The 25,938-nt window shown below is 40.5% G+C and overlaps 1 protein-coding gene and 1 long non-coding RNA gene across 8 annotated transcripts in view; one reads left to right on the forward strand and one right to left on the reverse strand.

The window, feature by feature from the left end:
* Nucleotides 1-18,749, forward strand: part of MAP3K20 (mitogen-activated protein kinase kinase kinase 20) — a 192,844-nt gene extending 174,095 nt beyond the window's left edge. For all 7 annotated transcript variants that reach the window (XM_055379179.2, XM_055379181.2, XM_031008621.3 and 4 more), the window contains 4 exons: nucleotides 8,500-8,616; nucleotides 10,865-10,939; nucleotides 13,546-13,696; nucleotides 15,853-18,749. In XM_055379179.2, the coding sequence (XP_055235154.1) occupies nucleotides 8,500-8,616; nucleotides 10,865-10,939; nucleotides 13,546-13,696; nucleotides 15,853-16,553 (1,044 nt within the window). In that variant the 3' untranslated portion in view covers nucleotides 16,554-18,749. The remainder of the gene's footprint in view (nucleotides 1-8,499; nucleotides 8,617-10,864; nucleotides 10,940-13,545; nucleotides 13,697-15,852) is intronic.
* LOC129531907 (uncharacterized) overlaps nucleotides 1-25,938 on the reverse strand; it is an 84,810-nt gene that overhangs the window by 52,957 nt on the left and 5,915 nt on the right. The window contains exon 2 of the long non-coding RNA XR_008677371.2: nucleotides 21,322-21,429. This is a non-coding gene — a long non-coding RNA (uncharacterized lncRNA). The remainder of the gene's footprint in view (nucleotides 1-21,321; nucleotides 21,430-25,938) is intronic.

Raw genomic sequence — 25,938 nt, forward strand, 5'->3', positions numbered from 1 at the left:
ATCAAAAATTGCCCATTTAGCTAGAAGTCATTTTCTTTTCAAAAGGCAAATGTTATTTAATCTTTCAGCTGTTCATTGTGCCATCATAAATACTTTCTTTTCAGCACAGTTGTGGGGACTGAAATGAGCCCACTAATTGCCTCCCATTTCGACTGACATGTGGTGGTTTAGTGGAAAGAGAACACAGCAGGGAGAAGGAAATAGGAGGCTGAGAAAATGAGAGCTAATTATTTTCACTGCCTCATGTCAGGCTCTGTGTCAGCCTTGTTTTTACAAACTGGAAGGTTTAGCACTAAATAAAACAAACTGGCGTCATGTTTTTATATACTGGCAGTGTCATGGAAGCAGCTGCACATCTCAAAGACAATATAATGCCTGCGTTCGCATGGACACCATCTGACAGACACTGTGAGCCACGGCTAATGAGGATATCACAGTGGTGCCAAGTGAAAGGTGCTGAATTATGTATGATTCTTCATCAGTACAGCAATAGTCCTGTACATCATTATGAGACATTGTTTTGCTGAAGAGATTAAAACATTCTTAGTTCCAGACCCTGCAACCTATACGCGCTGAAAGAGGTTATTAATGGAATTTTTAGGGAGAGTTTCTTGTGGATTTCTTTTTGGTTAAAAAAAACAAATCTCATGGGACAAAGCCATGGTGGGTCATGACACTGTATAGATAAAGAAGAGAAGCAAATTAACCATACTTGTATTATCTTTTTTTAAAGGCAGCATAATAAAATATAGTGTAGCAGGGTTATACTTAATGATAAATAACCCAGGTGCTATCACGGGATGTTCCACTCTCCTGCCTTTAAAACTGCAGGTTTCAGCAGCTGAGCTAGATAATAGCAACGCATATAAAGGAGCCTTCAGAGGCCTAAATTGTCAACATCTTACTACTTTTAATACCAGCATGAACAAAATCTTTATCGTATTCTTATTTCATCTTGCATTACTTCATAGATTTCACAACAGTCAGTTGTGACTCTTGTGGCTCTTCCAGTCTTCCCTTGAATCTTAAAAAGTTTATTCTGACCTCTGTATTTTATATTTTAAATTGCTTCCTCAAGACAGGCCTTTTTTGCTGAAACCCTGAGCATTCTTGGTTGATTTTACTTTTTCTCCATTCATGGTTTTGGGGGGTGGTGGTGGATTTTGAAAATTAACCTCTCAGCTTAGACTTGGCATGCCTGGACTTGAATTCCCATCCTACAAAGCCAAATGACCTGGCTACATATCTCCCCATTTTCTGAGCCTCAGTCTCCTCATCTGTAAAATGGGGGCAGTGCTCTCTATAACAGGGTAAGGCTGCGAGGATTAATTAACATAGATAAATCTCAAAAACAATATACAAGTACCTGCTGTAAAATTCTAATTTTGTGATATTCCAGAACAGTCAAATTTAATCTATGGTGATAGAAGCTGGAACAGTGTCCTGGTTATGCAGGCAGCTTGTTTGGGAATAGACACGAGGGAAGGTTCTGGGGTACCGTAAATACCTTGCTTATTCTGGTGGTTACACAGATATATACTATTGTCAAAATGTATTGAACTGTACAATTAAAAATCTGTGCATTTTATTATATGCAAATTATACCTCAATAAGAAAATACATTTAAAATTTTTTAAATGTCTGTAACATCAGATAAAGGTGATCTATAAAAGCCTGAAAGGCTAATTTTGGGAGTCTGTTTCTTTCTGAAATATCCTGAATGATCTTGGTCTTGATTGTTTAATGGTTTTATCTATAATGTTGATAAATGCAATTAAATTTTGATAGGGAAAAATAGAGAGAGAGATTGAGATTATTGTCTGTGAATTGCCCAGAACTTTAAACTCTAGTTTTTTGTGCTACCTTTTAATCTCTTTTCCTATTTGGAAAATTTACCTCTATCTTATTTCTTTTTATTCCCTCACCTCTTCCCCCATTTTCTTCATTCCCTTTTTTCTTCCTTGTGGGAGATCACTTGTCTGTGATGTTTGGCATCACTTGTACTAGCTTGGAACTCTAAAAAAATTTAAACAGCTTGCAGAGAGTGTAATAGTGATTTCTCACAAAGAGATACTTAATTTAGCATCAACTGAGTGTTGTTTAGGATTTTATCTTCACAGTATAAGAGTTTCTGTTTTAGTTGGCCAGTAGTCTTAATTCAGAAAATTTTTTCAATTGGTGATCCTGAAGCAGTCCAGATAGGATGCTTTCTCATCCTCCATTAGCCACACACATGCTCCTAAAATTACCCAGGTATTTCAGCAGATAAACATGCATATTCTGGGCACCCACCAGAATTGTTGTATTTTTCATTCATGTCAAACGCACACATTCCCCTCGCCCCAACAAAATTCCATTTGTTTCCTGTAGATTTGCATTGAGAGGCAGATTTTCTAGCTAGTGGAAAGTTCCGGGTAACTACTTTTTGCTACTCGAAATCCTAGCAAAAGCACTTCCCAGTGCCCACCTCCGCTCCTGGGCTAGTTCCCTTTTCCTGCTGAAGAGTAATTAGCACTCCCTGCAAATGCCCGTCAAGCACTTGTGCCCCACCACTTGCTACCTGTGTGACCTCAGTCAAATTACCTCATCTCTCCGTGCTTTGGTTTCCTCATCCAAGATAAGGCTCTCTGGCTGTCAATCATACACAATACCTCCAGACATCTGGTGCTGCTTCTTAGTAGTGCTGAATCAGGATATGTGGAAGCAGGGAAGGTCAGAATTGGCGTTATATGATCCATCTATGTAAGACAATATGAATTTATTCCTTCTTTGATTCATTTCATGAAACTAGCCATTGTTATGTTGCTGCTTGGCTGCATCTTCTCTTTTTCATCTCTGATCACTCCCTGGTACCCGAATGATTCACAGCCCCCTGCACGCCCAGACTCCTGCCCAAGTGAGATGTGCTGACCCAGCCTGCCCACTCCAGCAGGGTCCCTCTTCTAGCCCACTCTTTACACCTTCCTGCCCATCAAAGCTACCTTGTTCTCGGTCCCATTCCCTTTTATGGCTGCTAGATGACAAACCAGCTAATCTAGTAAACTAATTGGAGCTGTGTTGGTGACCATATTGGTAATAATGATAATTATTCCTTTTTGAGCTCCTAATTCGGTTCTGGCACAATGCTGGGAACTGCATTTACATTATCTTAATCTTCACATGGCACAACAATCCACTTCTGAGTAAAGAATGCTGAGGTTCAGAAAGGTTACATAAGTTGGCTACGGTTGGGAGGAAAAGGGACAAAACTGGAATTCAGGCCCAGGTAATCAAACTTTAAACTTGTGATCTTGCCCCACAATGTCCCACTAGTAATGACTTAATGTATGGTTTTTTTCCATACTGTTTCCATTTTAATAGGAATCATCAACACCTTAATAAGAGGAGTGAATAACAGGAGCATTTCAGATACCAGGGTGAGATGGTTTTGAAAAAGGAGTACTTTGCAGTTCCCATAGGACCTCAGAATAGAGAGATGTTTGCTTTTGAGAGTTGTTCGCAGACATTCAAAGTGACCCTTGAATATTTCTAATTCAAAAGTCAGTGCCCACATTTCTATCACTCACCTCAAGCCAAAATCAGTAGTTTACCTGGGCCAGGTGCAGTTGCTCATGCCTATAATCCCAGCAATTTGTGAGGCTGAGGCAGGAGGACCACTTGAGCCCAGGAGTTCCAGACCAGCCTGGACAACATAGTGAGACTTCATCTCTACAAAGAATAAAGGCAAAATTAGCCGGGCATGGTGACACACACCTGTGGTCCCAGCTACCTGGGAGGCTGATGTGGGAAGATCGCTTGAGCCCTGGAAATTGATGCTGCAGTGAGCTGAGATTGCACCACTGCCCTCCAGCCTGGGTGACAGAGTAAGAACCTGTGTCAGGAAAAAAAAAAAAAAAAAAATCTTACCCTGGTCAAAGTGAATGATTTTAAAATCAGAGTCCACTAGGCCGGGCAAAGTGGCTCACGCCTGTAATCCCAGCACTTTGGGAGGCCGAGGCAGGCGGATCATGAGGTTAGGAGATCGAGACCATCCTGGCTAACATGGTGAAACCCCGTCTCTCCTAAAAATACAAAAAAACACCACAAAAAATTAGCTGGGCGTGGTGGCGGGAGCCTGTAGTCCCAGCTACTCTGAATCTGAAGGCTGAGGCAGGAGAATGGTGTCAACTCAGGGGGTGGAGCTTGCAGTGAGCCAAGATTGTGCCACTGCACTCCAGCCTGGGCAACAGAGTGAGACTCCATCTCAAAAAAAAAAAAAAAAAAAAAAATCAGAGTCCACTGTGCCCATTACCTGGTCCCTGTCACAGCCAAGGTACTGAAAAGGTTGCAAATATGTAAGTAAAATCCTATATTAGGCTCATAAACTTGTGGAATTGTTATTTTTAGTGATGTTATTGATGACTTAATTCATTTTATTTGTAATGATAGCCTTTTCAGGGGTTGATCAGTTAAGAACTGGTTACATGGCATCTCAATGTCTGCAGTGTGTCCAGTCCAATTCAATAACCATTTGAGTCCCAGAGTTGTGGACAATCCTCACTGACAATTTATGACTCACAAGATGGCAAAAACATTAAGGATACCTTAGGCTAATTTGAAACTGAGCAGAATATAAGGAATTCCATTACTTTATTTGTGGATTACTTTTGTTAACTAGGCAACGATGGCATCATAGATGCCCTGAAGATACCTGGAGTTAGGTCAGGCCATTGTCAAATTAACTTAATGATTTACATGGGCACTGCATGTTGCAGCATATTCTTTCTCTCTTACCCAGCTTTGTAACAAGCAGAACCTACTTTTTAGTGAAATGAATGATGCCCTCCTTGTCTTATGACTTCCTTGATTATAGTTTTATTCCTTCTGTAGCTACCTTCTTTTATGGTTCAGGTAAAAGCCTTTCTTTAGTAGAAGGGAAAAAGAGAATTTAAAAATAAAAGGTCTCTAACCCTATTATTTGTATCAGTGTTTCTCCAAAAGTTGGACTTTGGGGAGCAGGGAAGCAGTTGCTGCAGGGAGGATGATGGCCACTAGCTTTCTTGGTTGTATCAACAAAATCTTCTCTGGTCCTTCTTCCGCCTGCCTGTTGTCCATGGCTGGACCCATTTATGGAGCTCAACAAAACCATCCAGCAGGTTCACCGGCCACCTCTCCCGCTTGTCTGTCCCCATTAGTATCTCCTCCAGCTTTGGAGTCACGCAGCCTTGTGCTGATGTCAACCACGTATTGGTCATGAAACCCTAGGAAAGTTCTTTAATCTTTCTGAGCCTCATTTTTCTCATTCGTCTAAAGGGAAAATAGTCCTGACTTTCAGGGTTCTGATGGATATCCAATAAAACAGCATGGTGTAAGTGCCCAGCAACATGCCTAGAGCATAGTAAGCACTCCACAAATTTGAGTTCTCCTCCTGTCAGCCGCTTCTTCACACAGAACTGTTCTGACGGTGTGCAGAGGAGGGTCTGATTTATAGCTTGAAGTCATGGGAGAGCTCTCTGGTTAGGAGATGAGAGTGAAGCAGGGGAAGTTCAGGCGTTTTCACACAGTTCAAGGTCTTTTGACTGTGCTTTTGACTAACTTAATTCCCAAACTTGACAGGCAAAAGAAACTGAACTAAGTAAACTCATCTCTTCTAAGGCTTTTTATCCCAGCTGCTGCCTTGAGGAGGTTCTTGCTATTTCAGAGAAGAGCAATCATGACACCAAACAGTCATTATCCTGCCCACTTACCTCAGGACCCACGTTGCCTGGGTAGCAGTGGCTCCAAAACAAAGAAATACTGAGAGATTTGTCAATTCTGAGAAACTAATTTGACTTATGTTAGCCAAGAACCAGGTTTTCATTTTATTGAATAGACCTTTTCCTTCACTAATTGGCTTTCCATCTTGTGAATGTGGCTGGCCAAAGAGGGTCAGACATGGGCCCTGCTTGGTTTGCGATTCATCTAGAGGCTTTCCTAAAACATCAGGCTCCCCCAGCTTCCTGTTGAAGCCAACAGGCTTTCAACAGCCTCTTTGTGGATGCCTTTCCATATGAATTATGTCTGAGCTTGCTCTAGGAAACATTCCAGGTCCACTCTTATTTATGAGGTCATTTTCTAGTTTCAGCATGTGAGGTGCTTGGTACATTAGCCTTAATCCTCAGGATTCTTCATTCTTCAAAAAACACAGAGCCAGGAGCAGTGGCTCATGCCTCTATCCCAGCTACTTGGGAGGCTGAGGTGGGAGGATTGCTTGAGGCCAAGCGTTCAAGACCATCTTGGGCAACATAGCGAGACACCATCTCTAAAAAAGAAATTTAAAAAAATAGATAGATAGATAGATAGATAGATAGATAGATAGATAGACAGACAGACAGAGAGAATGTGCATTTATGGTCCAGAGGTCAAATTTGGTACAAAGACATGAGTTTATTTTCCTTTGTTTATCCCCAAACGTATTTATTATTAAATTATTTATACAGCAAAGTTGAAAGAATTTTACAGTGAACCCTCCTAGCCCCCATTCAACCATTAACATTTTACTATACTTGGCTTATCACATATACTTGGCTTATCCATCTACCCCTCCCTCTAGCCATCCATCAGTCTTTATTTTTTGATACATTTCAAATTAATTTGCAGACATCAGTATACTTCCTCCTAAATACTTCAGTGAGCTAGAATAAGAAATGCAGTTCAGGTGCAGTGGCTTACACCTGTAATCCCAGCACTTTGGGAGGCTGAAGTGGGAGGATCACTTGAGCCCAGGAATTTGAGACCAGCTTGAGCAACAACACAGTGAAACCCTAGCTCTACAAAAAATTAAAAATAAGAAAATATTAGCTGAGCATGATGGCACGTGCTTGTGGTCCCAGCTACTTAGGAGACTGAGGTGGGAGAATCGCTTGAGCTTGGGAGGTCAAGACTGCAGTGAGCAGAGATCATGCTACCATACTCCAGCCTGGGTGACAGAGCAAGACCCTGTCTCAAAAAAATTGTTTTAATAATCACTATAAAATTAATTAAAAAGAGAAATACACAGATTTTAAATATATATTCACTGAGTTTTGATCAATGCATGCACCTATGTAACCCAAACCTCTATCAATAGAGCACTGCTACCCCCAGAAAGTTTCCTCATACCGCTTGTAAGTCCCTATCTGCTGAAGCAAGCACCCTTCTGAATTTTTCTACCATTAATTAGTTTTGTCTGTTCTAGAATATCACATAAATGTAATCATTAGGTTGTTCTTTTTTTCTGTGTAGTTCTTTCACTCACTATAATGTTTTTGAGATTTATCCAAATTGTTGCATGCATCAATAATGTCTTCTTTTGTATTACTAAGTAGTATTCCATTCTATGCATATATCACAGTTTATCCATTCTCATTTTGATGGACACTTGGCTTGTTTCAAGTTTCCTAGTCAACATGATAAAGCTGCTAAGAACATATCTAGACAAGTCTTTTTTCTTTTCTCTTGGGTAAATACCTAGGAGTAGAATTTCTGGGTCATAGAATAGGCATATATTTGGTTTTATAATAAATTACCAAAATTTTTCTGAAGCAATTGTACCATTTACATTCCCACCAACAATGTATTAATATTAATATGAGAGTTCCAGTAACTCTAAATCTTAGCCAACATTTGATGTTATCAGTCTTAGCCATTCTGATGGGTGTATAGTGGTACCTCATTGTGGATTTAATTTGCATTTTCCTGGTAACGAATGATGTAAAGCACTTTTTCATTATATGGTGATTTTATTAAAAATTTAATTAACATACCATCGTTTAAAAATCTAGAGTTTTACATAAGGATCCTAACTCTCAGCTGTGTTCATGAAATATTAAAGGACCTAGCAAAACTGGGCTCATATTTCCACATGGGAACAATCAACAGAAGCCACGAAGTAGCTGTGCCTTTAGGGGAACTGTTCTTTGGTTTCCCAGAGTCCCCCACCCACCCCATAACTCCCTAGTTGTCCGTTATCATATATCATCACATTTGCACTGTTGTTTTCTTTCGTGTTAAGAGGAAAGTGAGAGTTTCTTGAACCCACATCATTATCAGTCTAGGAAAATTAAAGGTGGATCAAGAGGGCCTTATGTTTCAAGAAAGGTAGAAAACCCACATTTCTTTGTGGCAATGAGAAAATGTTCCTACAATGTTTAATATGTAAATTAAATGGGTCTATTTTAAAAGGTTGCCACTTAAAGCTTTATAAGGAAACTGCCTGGCTTTACTCCTTTTTATTATCTGCCTAGTCCCTTCAGGATTTTGAGTTTGTAACTCCTATAATAGAACACTTAACACTGATACATTATGTCTCAAGGCTGCACTAACTGGGGCTTATTTAGATATACATAGGAATCTAATTTCATGTCCTTTTATTGAAAAAGGGAAAAAAAAAGCCACTCCAATAATACTTCACTTAGAATATTTTATGTGTTAGGAAATATTGAGACTAAAAAAAAAATTGTTTCACTTTCTCAAATTCTGTAATTTTGTTTTTAATTCCAGGATTGTAAGTGGAAAATGTATATGGAGATGGATGGGGATGAAATTGCAATAACCTACATAAAAGATGTGACATTCAACACTAACCTACCTGATGCGGAGATTTTAAAGATGACAAAGGTAGGGTTCTATTTACGGCTTAAAAGCTCTTTTGAATTCACAGATATCAAACAAAGACATTAAAATACCCCAGCAGTGTGCTTTTGTGCTTGTCCATGCTCACATCAGCTCAGCCTCGAGCTGGCTGTTGAAAGGCACATTTTATTTAGCAGACTGAGATCATAATAGGTTTTTGTTAAAATTCTACTTATGCTGTGTGAACTAAAAAGCACTGCAAAAAGGTATCGTTTAATTTTTTAAAATTTTTTTTGTCTATTATTTCTTTATGCTTACTCTGCCATTTATTAAAGGAAGGAAAATGTGAACGATGAAAATATTTACTTCAAATTTTGAGTATTTAAACTTTGGAAAACTTTTCACGGAGAATGACTTTCTTGGTTGAGGTCAATTTCCTGAAGGACTGAGATGAGGTTAATTCTGAGGCACACAGTGAAGTCTTAATGGCTTCCTTAAGTTCACACCTATGAATTCCTGGAGTGGCCAGAGAACATGTTACTACTCCAGGGTCAATGGTGGAAGCATGTTGATGGAAGCATGCTGATGAAAACAAGAAAGACTTGCGGAAATGCTTAGCTTGCTCCTCAAAATGGAAAAAAATTCAATTCTGTCCCAGTCATACTGGAACAATACATATGAGACTTCAATTGTAGAAGGTCAACAACTTCAGGTAAATAACCATGAAGTCAACAGGATAGTCACCATAACCTCACATAATCCATTAACTGTAATACACTATTAACCAGGTCTTTGGTTTCAGTGAAGAAAGTGGGGCTTGTAGCAAAGGACCCAGATACAAACACAAATAGGGAACTAAAATGGTTCTTCAAAGACATGCATTAGAGTGCACATCAAGAGTGCTAAACCACCAAGTCCTTTTAATTTACAAGTGGACATCAAGCAGATTGATTTGATATTCATTGTTGGATGCCACTGTGCATCCAGGAGTTATTTCCATGGCATTATTTATCTGTAAGGGCTGTCACTTGGTTTTACCTTTTTCTTATTTTGTCGGGACACAGTATGTTGTCTTGAAGACTGGAAAGATATTTTCTTTCTTCCCCACCCATGCCACGGAGTTGTAAAACTGAATATAAGTGTTTCTGCTATCATGCCATACATACAGAATCACACAGCAACATTAACAGGCTTATAGAAAAACTAGAACTGGGACAGACCAATCAAAAGTTATAGAATTTTTAAACATCAACCGAAACAATAACAATCCTCATTTAAAACAAACAAACGACAGCAACAACAAAAAACTAGCCCAGGCTGGGTGCAGTGGCTCACACCTGTAATCCCTGCCCTTTGGGAGGCTGAGGTGAGCAGATCACTTGAGGCCAGGAGTTGGAGACCAGCCTAGACAACATGGTGAAACCCCATCTCTACTAAAAATACAAAAAATGAACCAGGTGTGGTGGCGTGCTCCTGTAATCCCAGCTACTTTAGAGGCTCGGCCTTGAGAATCACTTGAACCCAGGAGGAAGAGGTTGCAGTGAGCCATGATCGCACCACTGCACTCCAGCCTGGGCGACAGAGTGAGACTCAGTCTCAAAGAAAACCTAGCCCAGCTAAATCTCTATCACATTTTCTTTGAACCCAGCTCACAGCCAGTCATTCCTTTGCAGCCTTAAACCTGAAGTGAAAGGGGGATGGCAGGAGAGTACAGCTTATTTCTGAGGCTGTTTTTATCATAATTAAAATAGGATCAAAGCTACAGGCTTCCTCACTAATCCTTTGTTTTAATATAGTGGGAAAACATAACCATGGTTTCTTCATGTGTATGTGCAGCTTTGCTGGATAGTGTGATGTCATGGAAAGCAGAGCGATTGTTGAAGCCACTAAACCAACCACGGCTTTACTCAAGGAAAGCACTTCTGGGTCTTCTCATATTGCTATGGATTTCTCTTAATTGTTGGAAAGTTTTCCAACTCATGCTTCAAACTTTAGCAAGAATTAATGACCTAATGATAGGATTGAGTGATAGCAAATGTTATATCGGAAAAGAAGATTGTGGGAGGCCATGACTAGCTGTTTACAAATATACGAAAGGATGTCTTATGAAAAGCAAAACTTCAAACATTAGCATGTTGTGAGTGATCACATGAGAACCAACAAGGCTTTCATGATAATCTGATATTATGCCCCTATTTGCTCATTGTGTATGGCACAACCGGCCTCAAAGAAACATACTATAGTAGAGCAGACTGTGTTATGGTACTACACCATCCTAACTTTTGTTTTTCAGCCACCATTTGTAATGGAGAAGTGGATTGTAGGAATAGCAAAAAATCAGACTGTGGAGTGCACTGTCACATATGAGGTAAGCTCTGGGGGCAAGAGGCTGGTGGCCTCACCATCAGTTAATGAATATAAATTTATCTGTTACCTCAGAGCATATAATTTATTGGGAGATATACCCAGAGCATATAATTTATTGGAAGTAAACCAACCAACATGAACATAGGAAGATCAATATAATTTCTCTCACAACGTGTTAGGAAGAAAAGAGAACAGGATAAACTTACCCAGATAGAGACTGAGGTAGTACTTCAGTCATTCATTAGTTATGGATTGAACACCTTCTGTATACCATGTAAGATGTTTGGTATTGGGGATACTAATAGTTAATACTAATTTTTTTTAAATCAACAAGATCTTCGTGGCTGGTAGGACATACACCTTACAAGGTACGTAGACCCGGTGGGAGTGGCTGGAAGGCAACAGTTATAGTACAGTCTTGGCACACCTGGAAATATTAGTGTGCACCCAACACCAAAGGGACATGCATTTCATTCATTCATCAATTCATTCATTCAAGAAACATTTATTAAGGATCTACCATGAACCAGGCACTATTAGAGGTGCTTACACCAGTTTGATCGCACTAACTTCATGTAAATCAATACTGAAAAATATCTTCCAGGCGCAGTGGCTCACACCTGTAATCTCAGCACTTTGGGAGGCTGAGGTGGGCAGATCACTTGAGCCCAAGAGTTTGAGACCAGCCTGGACAGCATTATGAAACCCTATCTCTACAAAAAATACAAAAAGTAGCCAGGTGTGGTGGCACATGACTGTGGTCCCAGCTACTCGGGAGGTTGAGGTCGGGGGATTGCTTGAGCCCAGGAGGTTGAGGCTGCAGTGAGCCGAGATCACACCACTGCACTCCAGCCTGGGTGAGACAGTGAGACCCCTGTCTCCAGAAAAAAAAAAAATACTGAAAGATATTATTATCCTCATTTTGCAGATAGGAAAAACAGGCTCAGAGAGATGAAAGGAAGTCTTGAGGTGTGAGGTCCTCACTGACAGAATTGTTGAAGTCAATTCCATGTTTTCTGACTATAAAAAACACTTTCTGCGCTTCCCTGGCTACCCTGTTAGCTCCCAGTGGCTGCAGTAAGATGAAGTCCACCTCAAAGAGGACTCTGTGAGTGTGGCATTTTGATGGTTTCCTGGGCTGCCAGGATTTGGCTTTTCAATATTAGAAATTACAAACCCTGGGCCAGGCACGGTGGCTCAAGCCTGTAATCCCAGCACTTTGGGAGGCCAAGGAGGGTGGATCACCTGAGGTCAGGAGTTCGAGACTAGCCTGGCCAACATGGTAAAACGTCATCTCTACTAATAATACAAAAATTAGCTGGGCATGGTGGTGCATGCCTGTAATCCCAGCTACTCAGGAGGCTGAGGCAGGAGAATCGCTTGAACCCTGGATGCAGAGGTTGTGGTGAGCTGAGATTGCGCCATTGCACTCCAGCCCAGGAGACAAGAGCAAAACTGTCTCAAAAAAGAAAAAAAAAGGAAAGAAAAGCAATACAAACTCTGGCCAGTCCACTTATCCAGGCTGGAAGCCAAAAAGTTTTACAGCAGTTATTTATCCTCACCTGCTGGGGTACACAGGTTGTCAGGGATGAGGCATCTGAGAAGTTATATTACTTGTCAAAGCATTGCTTGCAAGGTGCAAAACCCAAACAAAAGAGGCTGGTTGGTCTTGAGGAACTTGGAAACTAGACTACTCTACAGCCTGTTAACTGGTCCTCACTACCCAGGAAAAGCCCTCTTGTTAGTAATCGGACAATTAGAACAACCAGATTCTACCTCTGCCTGCCTTAGACAGTTTTGGAGACAGCACACCCAGTTCTCTTTTTCTTCTTCTCTCTCCCTCCTCCTCCTTTTTCAGACCCCATGATGATATGCCACTTTTGTCTGGGTTTTTCACTTCAGAGTTTTTTAAAACAGATTTCCCTAACCATATTGAATCCTGGAGACTCTTTAATTGACACTGATTGGTGACAGCTAGTGAGGAGGGAGATTTCAGAACAAGAAAGTAATGTGTCTTGACCTAGTGTCCTCTCCTTTTCCTGGTCCCCATTTCTTACTTCTTGATCCTGTCTCACTTTTGCATCTGAGACCCTTTCCCCTCCGTGCAGGTAATTCACCCCACCACCTTCACTCAGTTTCCTTGATGATCCAAATTCAGTCTTAGGCAAACATGGTGGTCAGATTTTCATTTATTCAACAAAATAGCTGTCATCAAGTACTATAAATAGAAGATGTAATTTTTTATTTCTTATTAAACAAAGAGGTAAGTTGAGATTTGTCAAATATAATAAATTCTGGGAAAAGACAACCATATTTTTTAGCTACTATAGTTTACTAAGAAATTTATGTTATAATCCATTAAGGAATAAGTGCTATAACCCACTAAGAAATAAAGTGGTTAAAATTTTTCTTTTCATTGAATTAGCATATTTGGGCCAACTGTTCACAATATTTTCCCAGTGCATTATGATAGTGTTCTAAGAGGTGAAACTGAAGTGATATAATAACCTGGATGACTTTCTTTCCCATTTTATATATGTGTGTCTATTTGGTCATATGTTTCTATTTGTCTTTTTTTTTGTCTTTTTTGTTTGTTTGTTTTACCAGAGTGATGTTAGAACTCCAAAAAGCACTAAACATGTCCATTCGATTCAGTGGAGTAGAACAAAACCTCAGGATGAAGTGAAAGCAGTCCAACTTGCCATTCAGACATTATTCACCAATTCAGACGGCAACCCTGGAAGCAGGTCCGACTCAAGTAAGTTAGTGTTCCCATATTAGACTATGTGTGCTAGATTCCAGAAACTTAATTATGACATTTCCAGATGATCTAAAGACTCAGAGGATATCACCTCAATCAGTTAAGATCTATCTTTGAGCTTCGAGTAGCAGAAAACCCAGTTTCAACTGGCTTACTCCAATAATTCCCCAAGTGTGGCCCCAGGACCAGGAGCATCGGGATCACCTGTGAACTTGCTAGAAATCCAGATGCTCAGGCCCAAACCCAGACTTACTGAATCAGAACTCTGGGGATAGGACCTGCAGTCTGCATTTTAAGGAGCCTTCCCAGTGATTAAGAACAACTCTAAAGTCCTTAAGCCACTGATTTAAACTGTAATAAAATTTATTATCTTCCATAACAAGAAGCCCAGAGGTAGGGCAGGCTCCAGGTGCAGTAAGATAAGCTGACTCAACCATATTCAGAGAGTGGAATGAACCTTCCCTTCTTTCTGCCCAGCCGTGCTCCATAGGCTGCCTTTGCCCTCGGCTCCTCTCCTGTTTACAGTCATCACACAAAGATATCACAATGCCCAGAGGAAATAACGGGTTAGGTCCCTACCTGTTCTTATATATAGGAGTAAGGAAAACTTTTCTAGAAACCCCCAACAGACTACCCCTCAGCAATTCTGCTTTGGCCAGAATGGAGCAACCTGTCCGTTCCTAAACATAGCATGAGCACATCTGACTTAAACTAATTAAAGTCGATCCCTGGAGCCAGAATGCAGTCAACTCTCCCGATCACGTGGCTACATGGAGGGGGATGGAGACTGAGCAAAATTAGGGTTCTATTGGAAGCCAAAATTCCAGAGAAGTCAAGGCGAGGAAAGAGGCATTGTGATTCTGTATGCTACTGCTCATGTGAAGTATCTAAAGTAGTCAAAGTCACAGAAACAGGAAGTAGAAGACAGTTAACAAGTGGCGGTCAGGGGGCAGGGGAGAAGGGAAGGGAAATGGAGAAAGAGGAAGGTAGAGATTAGTGGGTATAGAGTTTCAGTGTTGCAAGATGAAACAATTACAGAGATCTGCGCAACAATGTGAATATACTAACACTACTGAACTATAGGCTTAAAAATGGCTAAGATGGAAAATGTGGTTTTTACCACAATAAAATACACACATACACACAATAACAACAACAAAAGAAGGCACTGTGATGGACTGAAGCCTGGGAGGAGTCTCTGGAATTGTCTGGACAAGTCACTCACTTCAGAGGTCGGGGTCACCTGTGCCCAGGCGGTGAGGAGACAGAGACATGTGCACGCTCTGATACTCTCCACACGCGCTATCTGCGTGAGCAGGGGGTGCAGTAGCTGAGGAAGCTGAGGCTGGGAGGACCACCCAGGAACTCTAGAACATGGGTAACGTTGTTCAGGCTCGGGGGAAAACAGAAAAGATCTCAGGTGTGAGGAACTTGCTTATTCACTGAAATATAGCTTACTAAATGGTTCTTGTTAATTCACCATTTTCTTTTACCTTAACTTCTTCCTATTTGCCAATGCAGCTTCATTTTTTTATGCTGAAAATACTTCTTATTCCTGAGCCTCAGGATCTCTCCTGTGGACACATGAACGGTCTTTCTTCCAAACAATCTCTAGCTGTCTCAACCTTCGGAACCTCATTTCTCTTATCTGCATTTAGGGTCCTTGAGGTTTTAAAAATGCAGGTTGCAAAACAAACCTTTTGTTTACTAAACATGCCCCTGCCACCTGAACATACTTTCTAGAAGTAACAACACAACTATGTAGGAAGAAGATGGGATTTAGATGCAGAAGGACTTGGTATTATTGACTGAGTGATCTTGGGCAAGTTATTTGACCTCTCAAGCTTCCTCATTTATAGAATAAAACTATTAGTGTTTACCTAAGAAGATTATTGAGAGGATTAAATGAGATAGTGTAAGTAAAGCCCATGGAACAATGCCTAGCACATAGCATATATTGAATAAGTGTAAATGTCCTTATTTTTTAAAGTATTTGTAATAAAGGAAATGTCCTTATATGTAGCCTAGAATTTCTATGAATGGTAAAGCTTAGAGCATCCCAAACAGCCCTGAATTATCCTAAGACAGGCGTATGAATTAGACATGCAGCTTTAGTGTGGCTTAAAAGATGCTCATTTCCATTTCTCCCGCAGGTGCTGATTGCCAGTGGTTAGATACTCTGAGGATGCGGCAGATTGCATCCAACACTTCTTTACAGCGTTCCCAGAGCAATCCTATTCTGGGGTCACCATTCTTCTCATACTTTGATGGCCAGGATTCCTATGCTGCTGCTGTGAGACGGACCCAGGTGCCCATTAAGTATCAACAGATTACACCTGTGAACCAGTCCAGAAGCTCGTCTCCTACTCAGTATGGACTGACCAAAAACTTCTCTTCCCTACATCTCAACTCTAGGGACAGTGGCTTTTCCAGTGGCAATACTGACACCTCTTCAGAGAGGGGTCGATACTCAGACAGAAGCAGGAACAAATATGGACGTGGTAGTATATCACTCAATTCTTCTCCTAGAGGAAGATACAGTGGAAAAAGTCAGCATTCCACTCCTTCAAGAGGAAGATACCCTGGAAAGTTCTACAGGGTTTCTCAATCAGCACTCAATCCTCACCAGTCGCCTGACTTCAAGAGAAGCCCCAGGGACCTCCACCAACCCAACACCATACCAGGGATGCCTTTGCACCCTGAGACTGACTCAAGAGCCAGTGAAGAGGAGAGCAAAGTCAGCGAAGGGGGCTGGACAAAAGTGGAATACCGGAAAAAGCCCCACAGGCCATCTCCCGCCAAAACCAATAAAGAGAGAGCCAGAGGGGACCACCGTGGATGGAGAAACTTTTGATGAATTGAACTACATAGCTTTTCTAAGCAGGTTAAAAAAAAAAAAAAAAAGAAATGTAATGGTTTTTTGATAATATGATCCCTTCAGATTGAATTAACGAAAAGACAACGCTTCCAGTTTTTGGATTGGGAAATACCTTCTAATTGAGACTACAGCCAAACCAGGGCCAAAATTGTGGATATTGGTCACCCAGTGATCATAACTAGGCTTGAAAATCACTACACATATTTTCTGCCTTGAGTGAACATTTTTAGAGGAAAGGTTATGCCATCTTTTTACCCTAACCACTGATATTCTGGTTAGCAGGGCCAGGACAAGGGGAAGGAAAATGAGGTCAACAAAAAAATCAAATTTTTTAGGAAAAGATAAGATGAATGTTACTGATTTTTCCTTTTGGCTGAGGCTGCAATATGGCCTGGCAAGGCACTGTTACTGATCTTGTCTTTAACATTTTAATATTTTGTTCATCATAATTTTTGCATTTGTTTTATTTTTTTAAATATTGCATTAAAATATCATTTAGCTTGATTATCGAGTTTTTTGGTTTGAGGTTTTTTGTTGCTTCTTTTTTCTTTTCTTTCTTTCCCCCTCTTTTTTTTTGGATGTCCCCTTAAATTTTGTGCCCAAGGCAGGTACCTCACTCATCTCATCCTTGGCTCAGCCCTGCTGGTTAGTATTTAGTATTTATTTTAGTAAGATATTTGTGTTTGCATGATGGTCAGAGCTGAACTGATCTGGCTTGTCATTTTTCAGTAATAAAAAAAGTTACTGAATTTAATGTTGATTATGATGCACATCTCATTCATTATGATTTATCAGAAACCAAAGATTTAAATTGCCTAGATTTGTGGTTCTTTCTCTTCCTAAGTTCCCAGGGACTGCTTTCAAATACTATTTTCTAAATTTCACCAAAGGAGCAAAGAGGATAAAACAACACTCCATAAAGGCCTCTTGGGATGTCAGAAATCTAAAATCTAAAAGAAAACAGACACAGAGCAAGACAATAACATCACAAGCTAAAAGCCAGAGAAATTTAAAATTACCAACATCCTTGTTGGAGTAAGACAGTAAATATCAGCCTTGCAGCAAGACAGCTCTGAGCAGCTGCAGGCAAAGAGGTAAACCGGTGGGGGTGCAAGGAGACTGTCTGCAGCTTAGGGCAGAAATGGTGGGATCCAACTTGTGAAATGCTTCATGTTTTACAAACCAAAAAGTCAGGTAGCAACAAACTTATTATATGTCAAATCAATAAATGTTACTTTCAATATTCTGAGATTCTGTTCAGCATTCACTAACCCTGTTTAGCATTCACTAAGCCCTACATAGGATTCTCAGTGCTCTGTAGAAATCCAAAGGACACTCTTCTAATTCTGTGGGTTTGAATTCTTTTTTAAAAGAAGCTGGTCATCAGAGTACATGCATTTGTTCTCAGGGTAGCTCCCCTGCTGTGTGTGATACATTACTTGAGGCCTGGTGGGGAAAACTGTATTTCAGTAGCATTAAAGTCAAGGTGGGTGGGGCATGGTGGCTCACGCCTGTAATCCCAACACTTTGGGAGACTGAGGCAGGAGGATTGCTTGAGCCCAGGAGTTCAAGGCCAGCCTGGGTCACCAGCCTATCTGGGTCAGACAGGGAGACACCATCTCTACAAAAAAATACAAAAATTAGTTGAGCATGGTGGCATATGCTTGTAGTCCCAGCCACTCAGGAGACTGAGGCAGGAAGATCACTTGAGCCTGGCAGGTCAAGGCTGTAGTGAGACGTGACTGCACTGCAGTCTGGGCAACAGACCAAGACCCTGTCTCAATCAATCAATCAATCAATACTAAAGTCAAAATTATAGGAAATGACCTTTATTTACAAGGGAAGTTGTCATCACCTAAACATTGATTCAACAACTTGATTTTATAAAGTTTTATTGGATGCCAAATATATTTACAAGCAAAAGCAATGGGAATAGTGTAATCAGTTAGTGAGGGCCTCTTTTCCATCATGTGTAACCAACTTCTAAGGTTTTCAGCTCCACCATGATTCTTTCTCATGAAGCTATCAAGCACAGCCTGTTTTCAATTATTTTTGCTTTTTGTCCTTCATTTAAATTTAAAGTAGACTAATGCAAAATATGCTATCTTAATATCATGCTGTTTCTAAATAAGCAATAAAATATTTTCTGTGATCAGAATTTTTGGATAAATAGATGAACAGTCTTGACTGAGTCACTCTGAAAGGAACACAAAGTATGGCCTTAATTGTGAAACAAAATTTGCATTCTGGGGAATTGCTGAAGAGTCTAGTTTAAAAGGCAGTATGCAGATCGTTGCTAGTTTCATGCCACTTTCTTCCATCTTGCTTTCTTTGGTTATGGGGTAGGGAATCCAAGCTGGTAATAAAATAACTCAATGATCTCAGCCCTATTTAGTGCAGTCAGTGACTGCAAAGAGGTTATTCCACCAGCCCACAAAACTGACCACTTTGTAATATCTCATGGAAAAATACTTGTCAGCATCAATGCTCCCAGTCAAAATCAGAGCAAGAACATCTGCAGTCTGCTTCTTGACTGTAAAGAAATAATAAGTTGGATGTTCTCTCTATTTTTTTCTTTTCCTAATGATGCTTATTCACCAAAAGTCACTTGCCAGGTTGAAAGATCAATGTAAGTCAAGAGCAAAGCAGGGATTAACAGGACTTTTTTTTCCCCATAAAAATAAATTAGTAGCCAACAATGAGAAACTATTAGTTGCAAGGAGTGAGGTGGTTAAGACCAAAAAAAAGAAGAAGAAAATAAAAAGGAAAGGGATATTATTCTAGGATTAGGAGAAAAAAATTACAGTAGAAACAAATCGAAAGAGTATATCTTGGACAGGGCACCTCTAAATGTGGAGATTTTCCCTAAATAGGCTTCAGAGCTAGTTTGGAAGTGCCAAGTCTACACTGGTTGCTACCATCGAGGCAGTCTTTAGTCCAGGCAAGGCCCAGACAAAGCAGGATGTTTAGCTCTTTGCACAGTCACCACATTAGCAATACAATGGACCTAGGCTGAATAATTGGATAATCCCAAATCTGTATAGAACTGGAGATTTTTTTTTATCAAGGACTACTTCTGAAAGAAATACAATTAGCAATTGTTTTCAGCCAATTTATAATGAATATAGCTCATAAAAATATAAAGTATAATATTTAAAACTATTTACAGTAAAATTCAGAACAGTAAAATCTGACCTGGGAAAATTAGGTAAGAAACAGTAACTATAAACGAAAACTCACAGTGGCAGAAGCTATAATTGGTAACGTGCAGTATGAATAACAACAAAAAATTGATATGCAAATCTTCACTGTAAAATTAAAATTGAAAATAATCGATTCCATGGGAAAAAATCAGTACAATAAAAAATTTGGCCAGGTGCAGTGGCTCACACCTGTTATCCCAGCACGTTGGGAGGCTGAGGCAGAAGGATCCCATAAGCCCAGGAGTTTGAAACATGGGCAACATAATAAGACCCTGTGTCTACAAAATATACAAAAATTAGCGAGGTGTGCTGGCACGTGTCTGTAGTCCCAGCTACTGGGGAGGCTGAGATGGGAGGAGCTCTTAAGCCCAGGAGGCTAAGGCTGCAGTGAGCCAAGATCATGCCACGGCACTCCAGCCTGGGTGACAGAGTGGGAACTTGTCTCAAAAAAATAATACACAAATGGGAAACAGCATTATGTTGGATAGGAAACCAATCAGGAAATTAAATTGACATGACATTCATTCCATGAAATGCTTTCTTGACAAAAACATTTCTCAATATTTATATAATTCAGATCAAAATGTTTTATGTATAAGTAAAGTCAAAATGTCTCCAGGATCAAAACAGTAGGGTCAGAATCTCCAATAGTTTAAAATGGCAGGGTCAAAACATCCTGGATACACCTCAAGGCATTCTGACTTAACTGCAACTTTTCCAATTCAGTTGTACCAAAATATTTTATATTTGATAAGCTTTTTAAGTACCTTCTCTACAATTTATCCTTTCACTTCAACAAGTTGGTACAGATGTGGTATGCTTCTACAACTCTGGTTCTCAGAAACTACTCAATTTTAAGATGTCATGATGTAGCTGTGCCACCTTGTTCAGGATGTAACCTCCCTGAAATTTTAAATTATAGAGACTGCACTTAGGAGGTGTATCAACTCTCTTGCCATCATTGGATCTGAGAAACTACAGTGAAGCTGGGGTGCCCTGGGGAAATTAGAGCGAAAGACCTGGACTCAGCTTCTTACTATTTGCTGTTATTGGAACTGGCTTATGAGATTGCTAAAGTGGAAAAAGTGCCAAATGGAGGGTCAAAACTGTCAAGGCTTTAGTGTACCAGCTGACCAAATAATGCATGACCGAAGCAACAGAGTTACAGAATGAAGAAGATTTATAACCTCATAGTTCATTCAACACTAAAATCAAGATTCAGTTTCTATAACCAATGTCCCATTACTCAAATCTACCAGAGAAACTCCTTGCCTACCACCACCCTGATGAAACTTACTCAGCTTTCAGGGTCCTGCCGAAGTCCTGCCTCCCTGGAGACCTCCCCCACAGCTCCAGCCACTTCTCCATTCTGCTCCTCTCCAAGGCCCTTTATCACATATTCTCTTGCACCGTTACTTCACCCTGACAAACCCACTCCCTTGCAGGTGCTCTGTGAGTACAGTGCAGTGCTGCCCAAGAACTTGACAATAAGGGAAATAAGACTAAGCTCTGAGAATTAATTGATAAAATGGCTACAGTACCTCCCAGGCATGGAAACGTGCTGCAGGTACGAAGCAATCCAAAGAGAGCATGGGTCTTTCAGAGGCTGTGGTGAGTTGGAACAGCCAAAGCTGGCCGTCAATGGAAGCCTAGAAGAACGCAATCCACAAAGGAAAAGGTTAGCCATACTGGGCAAGCAAGACTTTCATGCAGAGCACGACCTGCCCAATCTCAGGTAGTGGCCCTGTAAACTAGATAATATTGTCCAGCATAATCCCTCCCAAAGTGATGTGAGAATCCATTCAGCCTGAGAAATATGTACCTGGTGTCGAGATGGTGCTATAACCCCGCTCCTCTGAACCTCTTTTGCATCACCCCCACAGTGAAGCAACCACACATCACACCGCAGCCACACTGAATTAGCTGCCAAACCCTCCTTTGTCTTCAAAACTTTGTACTCCTTCTCTCCCCCCACTCCCGATCCAGCTGCCGCTGTATTGTCTACTTAAGTCACCTTTAAGCTCTCTGCTGAGACATTACCACCTCCAGGAAACCTTTCCAGATCCCCGTGTCTGAGTTAGGCCCGCCCTTGTGACTCACATAGCAACTTTTGGTTACTCAATCATATTTATCCCCCTCTATTGTAATAAATCTCCCAAGATTTGCTCCTCTGTATGCCTCACTGGACTATCGGCTTCATGAAAGCAGGATTGTGCCTATCTTGATCCCCTGTGTATCTCCAATACATAGTTGATAATCTTTCTCCAATACATAGTTGATATTCTATTTGCTGAATGGATTGATTAACTTATTAATCAGGCTAACACACATCAAATCATCTAAATTCTTGTTCTAATTTCTTGTTCATTAAGTGACCTTAACAGAAGTCTCCAATCCAGCTAGGAGTTAGGTCTAATGTTGAAATAATTACCATTCTAATTTTATACATCACTCTCCTGTGAGCTTTGCTAATGTGAGTTGGCCCCTAAGTACAACTCTGAGACATTGATTAAGATTTGGAGTGTATTACTGAGAGCAGATTCTGGGTATGCCAAGGACCCCAAGGGAAAGGCCAGTCTATTTTTCCTAAGAAGCCCCTTGTATCATAGTGAACTGTGCTCATTTTCCATTTTGAATTTTGATACCTAGCATAGCACTATAAATGCAAGTTCTCAATAAACACCTGTCATAGGAATAAAAAAGAATAGAAATACTATATATGTTCACAAATAGTCGTGTGTGACTCTACTTATAGATAAAATATTTTGATCTGAATTATATAAATATTGAGAGATGTTTTTGTCAAGAAAGCTTTTCATGGAATCAATGTCATTATGTCAATTTAATTTCCCGATTAGTGTGAAATTCGCACATAGATATGTGTGAAATTCACACATAGTCGTGTGAATGTCCTTTTGGACATTCATACAATCTCACTATTTGGCTTTCCTTTTCAGAGGCCCAAAGTTCTGTCTTTTTAATGAATATGAATTGTTCCTGATCCTAGTGCCCTCTACAGTCCTGCTGTGACTGCTTCTAAAAGTACACAAAGCTTTACTGAAAGTCTGACCTGGCAGTTTTCCTTTCCTTTCTCTTACCCAAAGACACCAGCACCCTCATTAGTTGCCAGATGATGCCTCTTCTGGCTGAGACTGGAGGACGCTTTGTGTTGGTGTGGGGACAATTCAAGATTTGTCAGCTGGTAGTGGCTGATTATCAAGATGTCCAAACTGGCTCCTTTGCTATGTGTAAGCAATTTAATTTTGTGCCTAATTTTAATCTGCAGTGTACTGTATGCCTGCATCTGCTGTGTTAAAGCATTCATTAGCATTTAAAGGGGGAGCTGATGGTATTGATCACTCTTATTAAAAGTAAAAACAATAATGTGGCAGTAACTGATGAGCATTCTCTTCAACCACTGAAGTCACAGCCAAAGTTTATGTACTCAAAACACTGGCAGAAACAGAAAATGCGATGTTAAAGCAAGAACACAAGGGGCATCTGTTATAGGCATTTATAGTTGACTACCACCCACCCAACCCCCAGCTTCCCAGATGATAAGCTTCTTGAAGGTAGGAAACTTTGTTACTGAATTTCTATCACTTGGCTCAGAGTAAGTTGTCAATAAGTTTTCGGATGAATGACTTAATTAAAGAAGGAAGGTGAGGCCGGGGCGGTGGCTCACGCTTGTAATCCCAGCACTTTGGGACGCTGAGGCAGGTAGATCACCTGAGATCAGAAGTTCGAGACCAGCCTGGCCAACATGGTAAAACCTTGTCTCTACTAAAAATACAAAAATTAGTCAGTCATGGTGGTGGGTGCCTGTAATCCCAGCTACTCTGGAGGCTGAGGCAGGAAAATCACTTGAACCAGGGAGGCAGAGGTGGCAGTGAGCCAAGATCGCACCATTGCACTTCAGCCTGGGCAACAAGAGCAAAACTCCATCTCAAAAAAATAAATAAATAAGTAAATAAAGAAGGTGGAAAAACCAATGCACGTTATATAAACACTCAACAAGAACAACTATATTTTTCTTACAGACAGCATAATAGCTATGTAATACTATGTAACAAATCACCCCAGAACTTAGTGGTTTAAAATAAGAACAAGCATTTACTATCACACAGAGTTCTTGTGGGTCAGGAATTCAGGAGTGGCTTAGCTGGCTGGTTCTGGGTTGGGTTTCTAATGAAGTGTCAATCAAGACATTGACTAGAGCCACATTCATCTGAAGGCTTGACTGGGGCTGGAGAATCTGCTTTCAAGATGGTCCTCTCAAGAGTGTGCTGGTGTTCTTAGGAGGCATCAGCTCCTCCCCATGTGGACCTTTCCACATCTTTAAGGATCCTCATGACATGATGGCTGGATTCTCGCAGAAAGAGTGATCAGGAAGATAAGGTGAAAGTCACAATATCTCTCATGACCTAGCCTCAGAAGTCACACCCAGCCATTTCTGTAAGATCCTAGTGTATAGACAGGTATACAGAGGTCAGCCTACTCAATGTGGGAGGACTGCACAAGGGTACAAACACCAGGAAGTGAGAATTATTGAGGGCAGGGGCTGTCATCTCATAGGCTTACAACCACAGGCACCAGTTAAATCTCTGGCCTCCCCATTGTAATTTGGTGTTTTCTTTTCTAAGCTTTGCTGTTTCTGCTTGTTTCACATTTTCCCAATCTAAAATCTGGACCTGAGCATAGTTCAAATGAGTGTTAGAGCAGGAAGGCATCTTGAAGACCATTTACAGAAGTTGAATGTGCTCATTTTGCAGATAAAGAAACCAAAGCCTGTGGGGTTCTGAAGCACCTGCCCCATCACTCAGCCAGCTATGGGCAAAGGCAGAGCTCAAGGCTACCCAGCTCTGGCTCTTCTCTGTTCTCATTGAAGCTTATGCCTTGTGAAATGTTTAATCTCCAGTAAAAATAGTGTTCATGAGGTCCATCAGCTGTAAGTTAATGCTTTTGTTATGGTACAGTTGAATTTTCTTGGGTCTCCATAAACAGCGGAAGAGTCTTCATGAATTAGCAGATGAGTAAATGCTTCTAAAAGCAAGACATTAAGGCAATTACATTTCTTCTTTCCTTCACCAGGCCTGTGTTGGTTTCCTCCAGATTTCATGGTGCTATACAGAGATTATGTGTTTTATGGAATAAATATTTCTAACAAAGTCATCTTTAAAATAAGTTTTAATGCTCAATTCGGTCAAGCAAACATTAGCTGACACCCACTGGGTGTTAGGTATCAGCCTTGCATTCTCTCTGGTTTCCATTGTTAATTCAGGAACAAGTCTCAGAGGTAAGGAGAATTATTTCCCTATTGACCTAATTGGAAACTTGGAAAGAAAGAAATTGAAACATAAAATGGCAAAAGAAAAAGCATTTATTTTGTGGAACAGGAATAATTTGTTCCCCACTCCTTTGCCGTTCTTTGATTCCTTCTGCATTCCTCTCCACTCTCCACTCCCCCTTCCCCTGTTTGCACTTCATCCTTGCCTGAGGGACCTGAGGCTCTGAACCTGAAGTTCTCGGGACTTAGCCTACTCTGTTATTCTTTGTCTTTGTCTTAAAAATGTCTAACAATCACTAGCTCCTGCATTTAATATAACATACTCAACGATGACCTTTCCTTAAATTTGAGCCATTTTAGCAAATCACTATCTTATTTTATCAAAGGCTCAAAATAAGTTTACCAAAAACAAGAGCTCTATTAATACAACACTAGATGGTTGTTATGAACTGGATGTTTGTCCTCCCACAAATTCCTATGTTAAAACCCTAATCTCCAATGTGACAGTATTTGAAGATGGGGCCTGTATTGGTCCATTCTCACACTGCTATAAAGCACTACCTGAGACTGGGTACTTATAAAGGAAAGAGGTTTAATTGGCTCAGAGTTCTGCAGGCTTAACAGGAAGCATGGCTAGGAAGACTCAGGAAACTTACAATCATGGCGGAAGGCAACGGGGAAGCAGGCACCTACTTCACAAAGCAGCAGGAGGGAATGTAAGCAAGAACGAGGAAGTGCCACACTTTAAAACCATCAGCTCTCTTGAGAACTCACTCACTATCATGAGAACAGCATGGGAGAAACCATCCCCATGATCCAATCACCTCTCACCCAGTCCCTCCCGACATGTGGGGATAACAATTCGAGATGA

The sequence above is a fragment of the Gorilla gorilla genome, chromosome 11 (assembly GCF_029281585.2).
Source record: "Gorilla gorilla gorilla isolate KB3781 chromosome 11, NHGRI_mGorGor1-v2.1_pri, whole genome shotgun sequence".
NCBI lineage: Eukaryota > Metazoa > Chordata > Mammalia > Primates > Hominidae > Gorilla > Gorilla gorilla.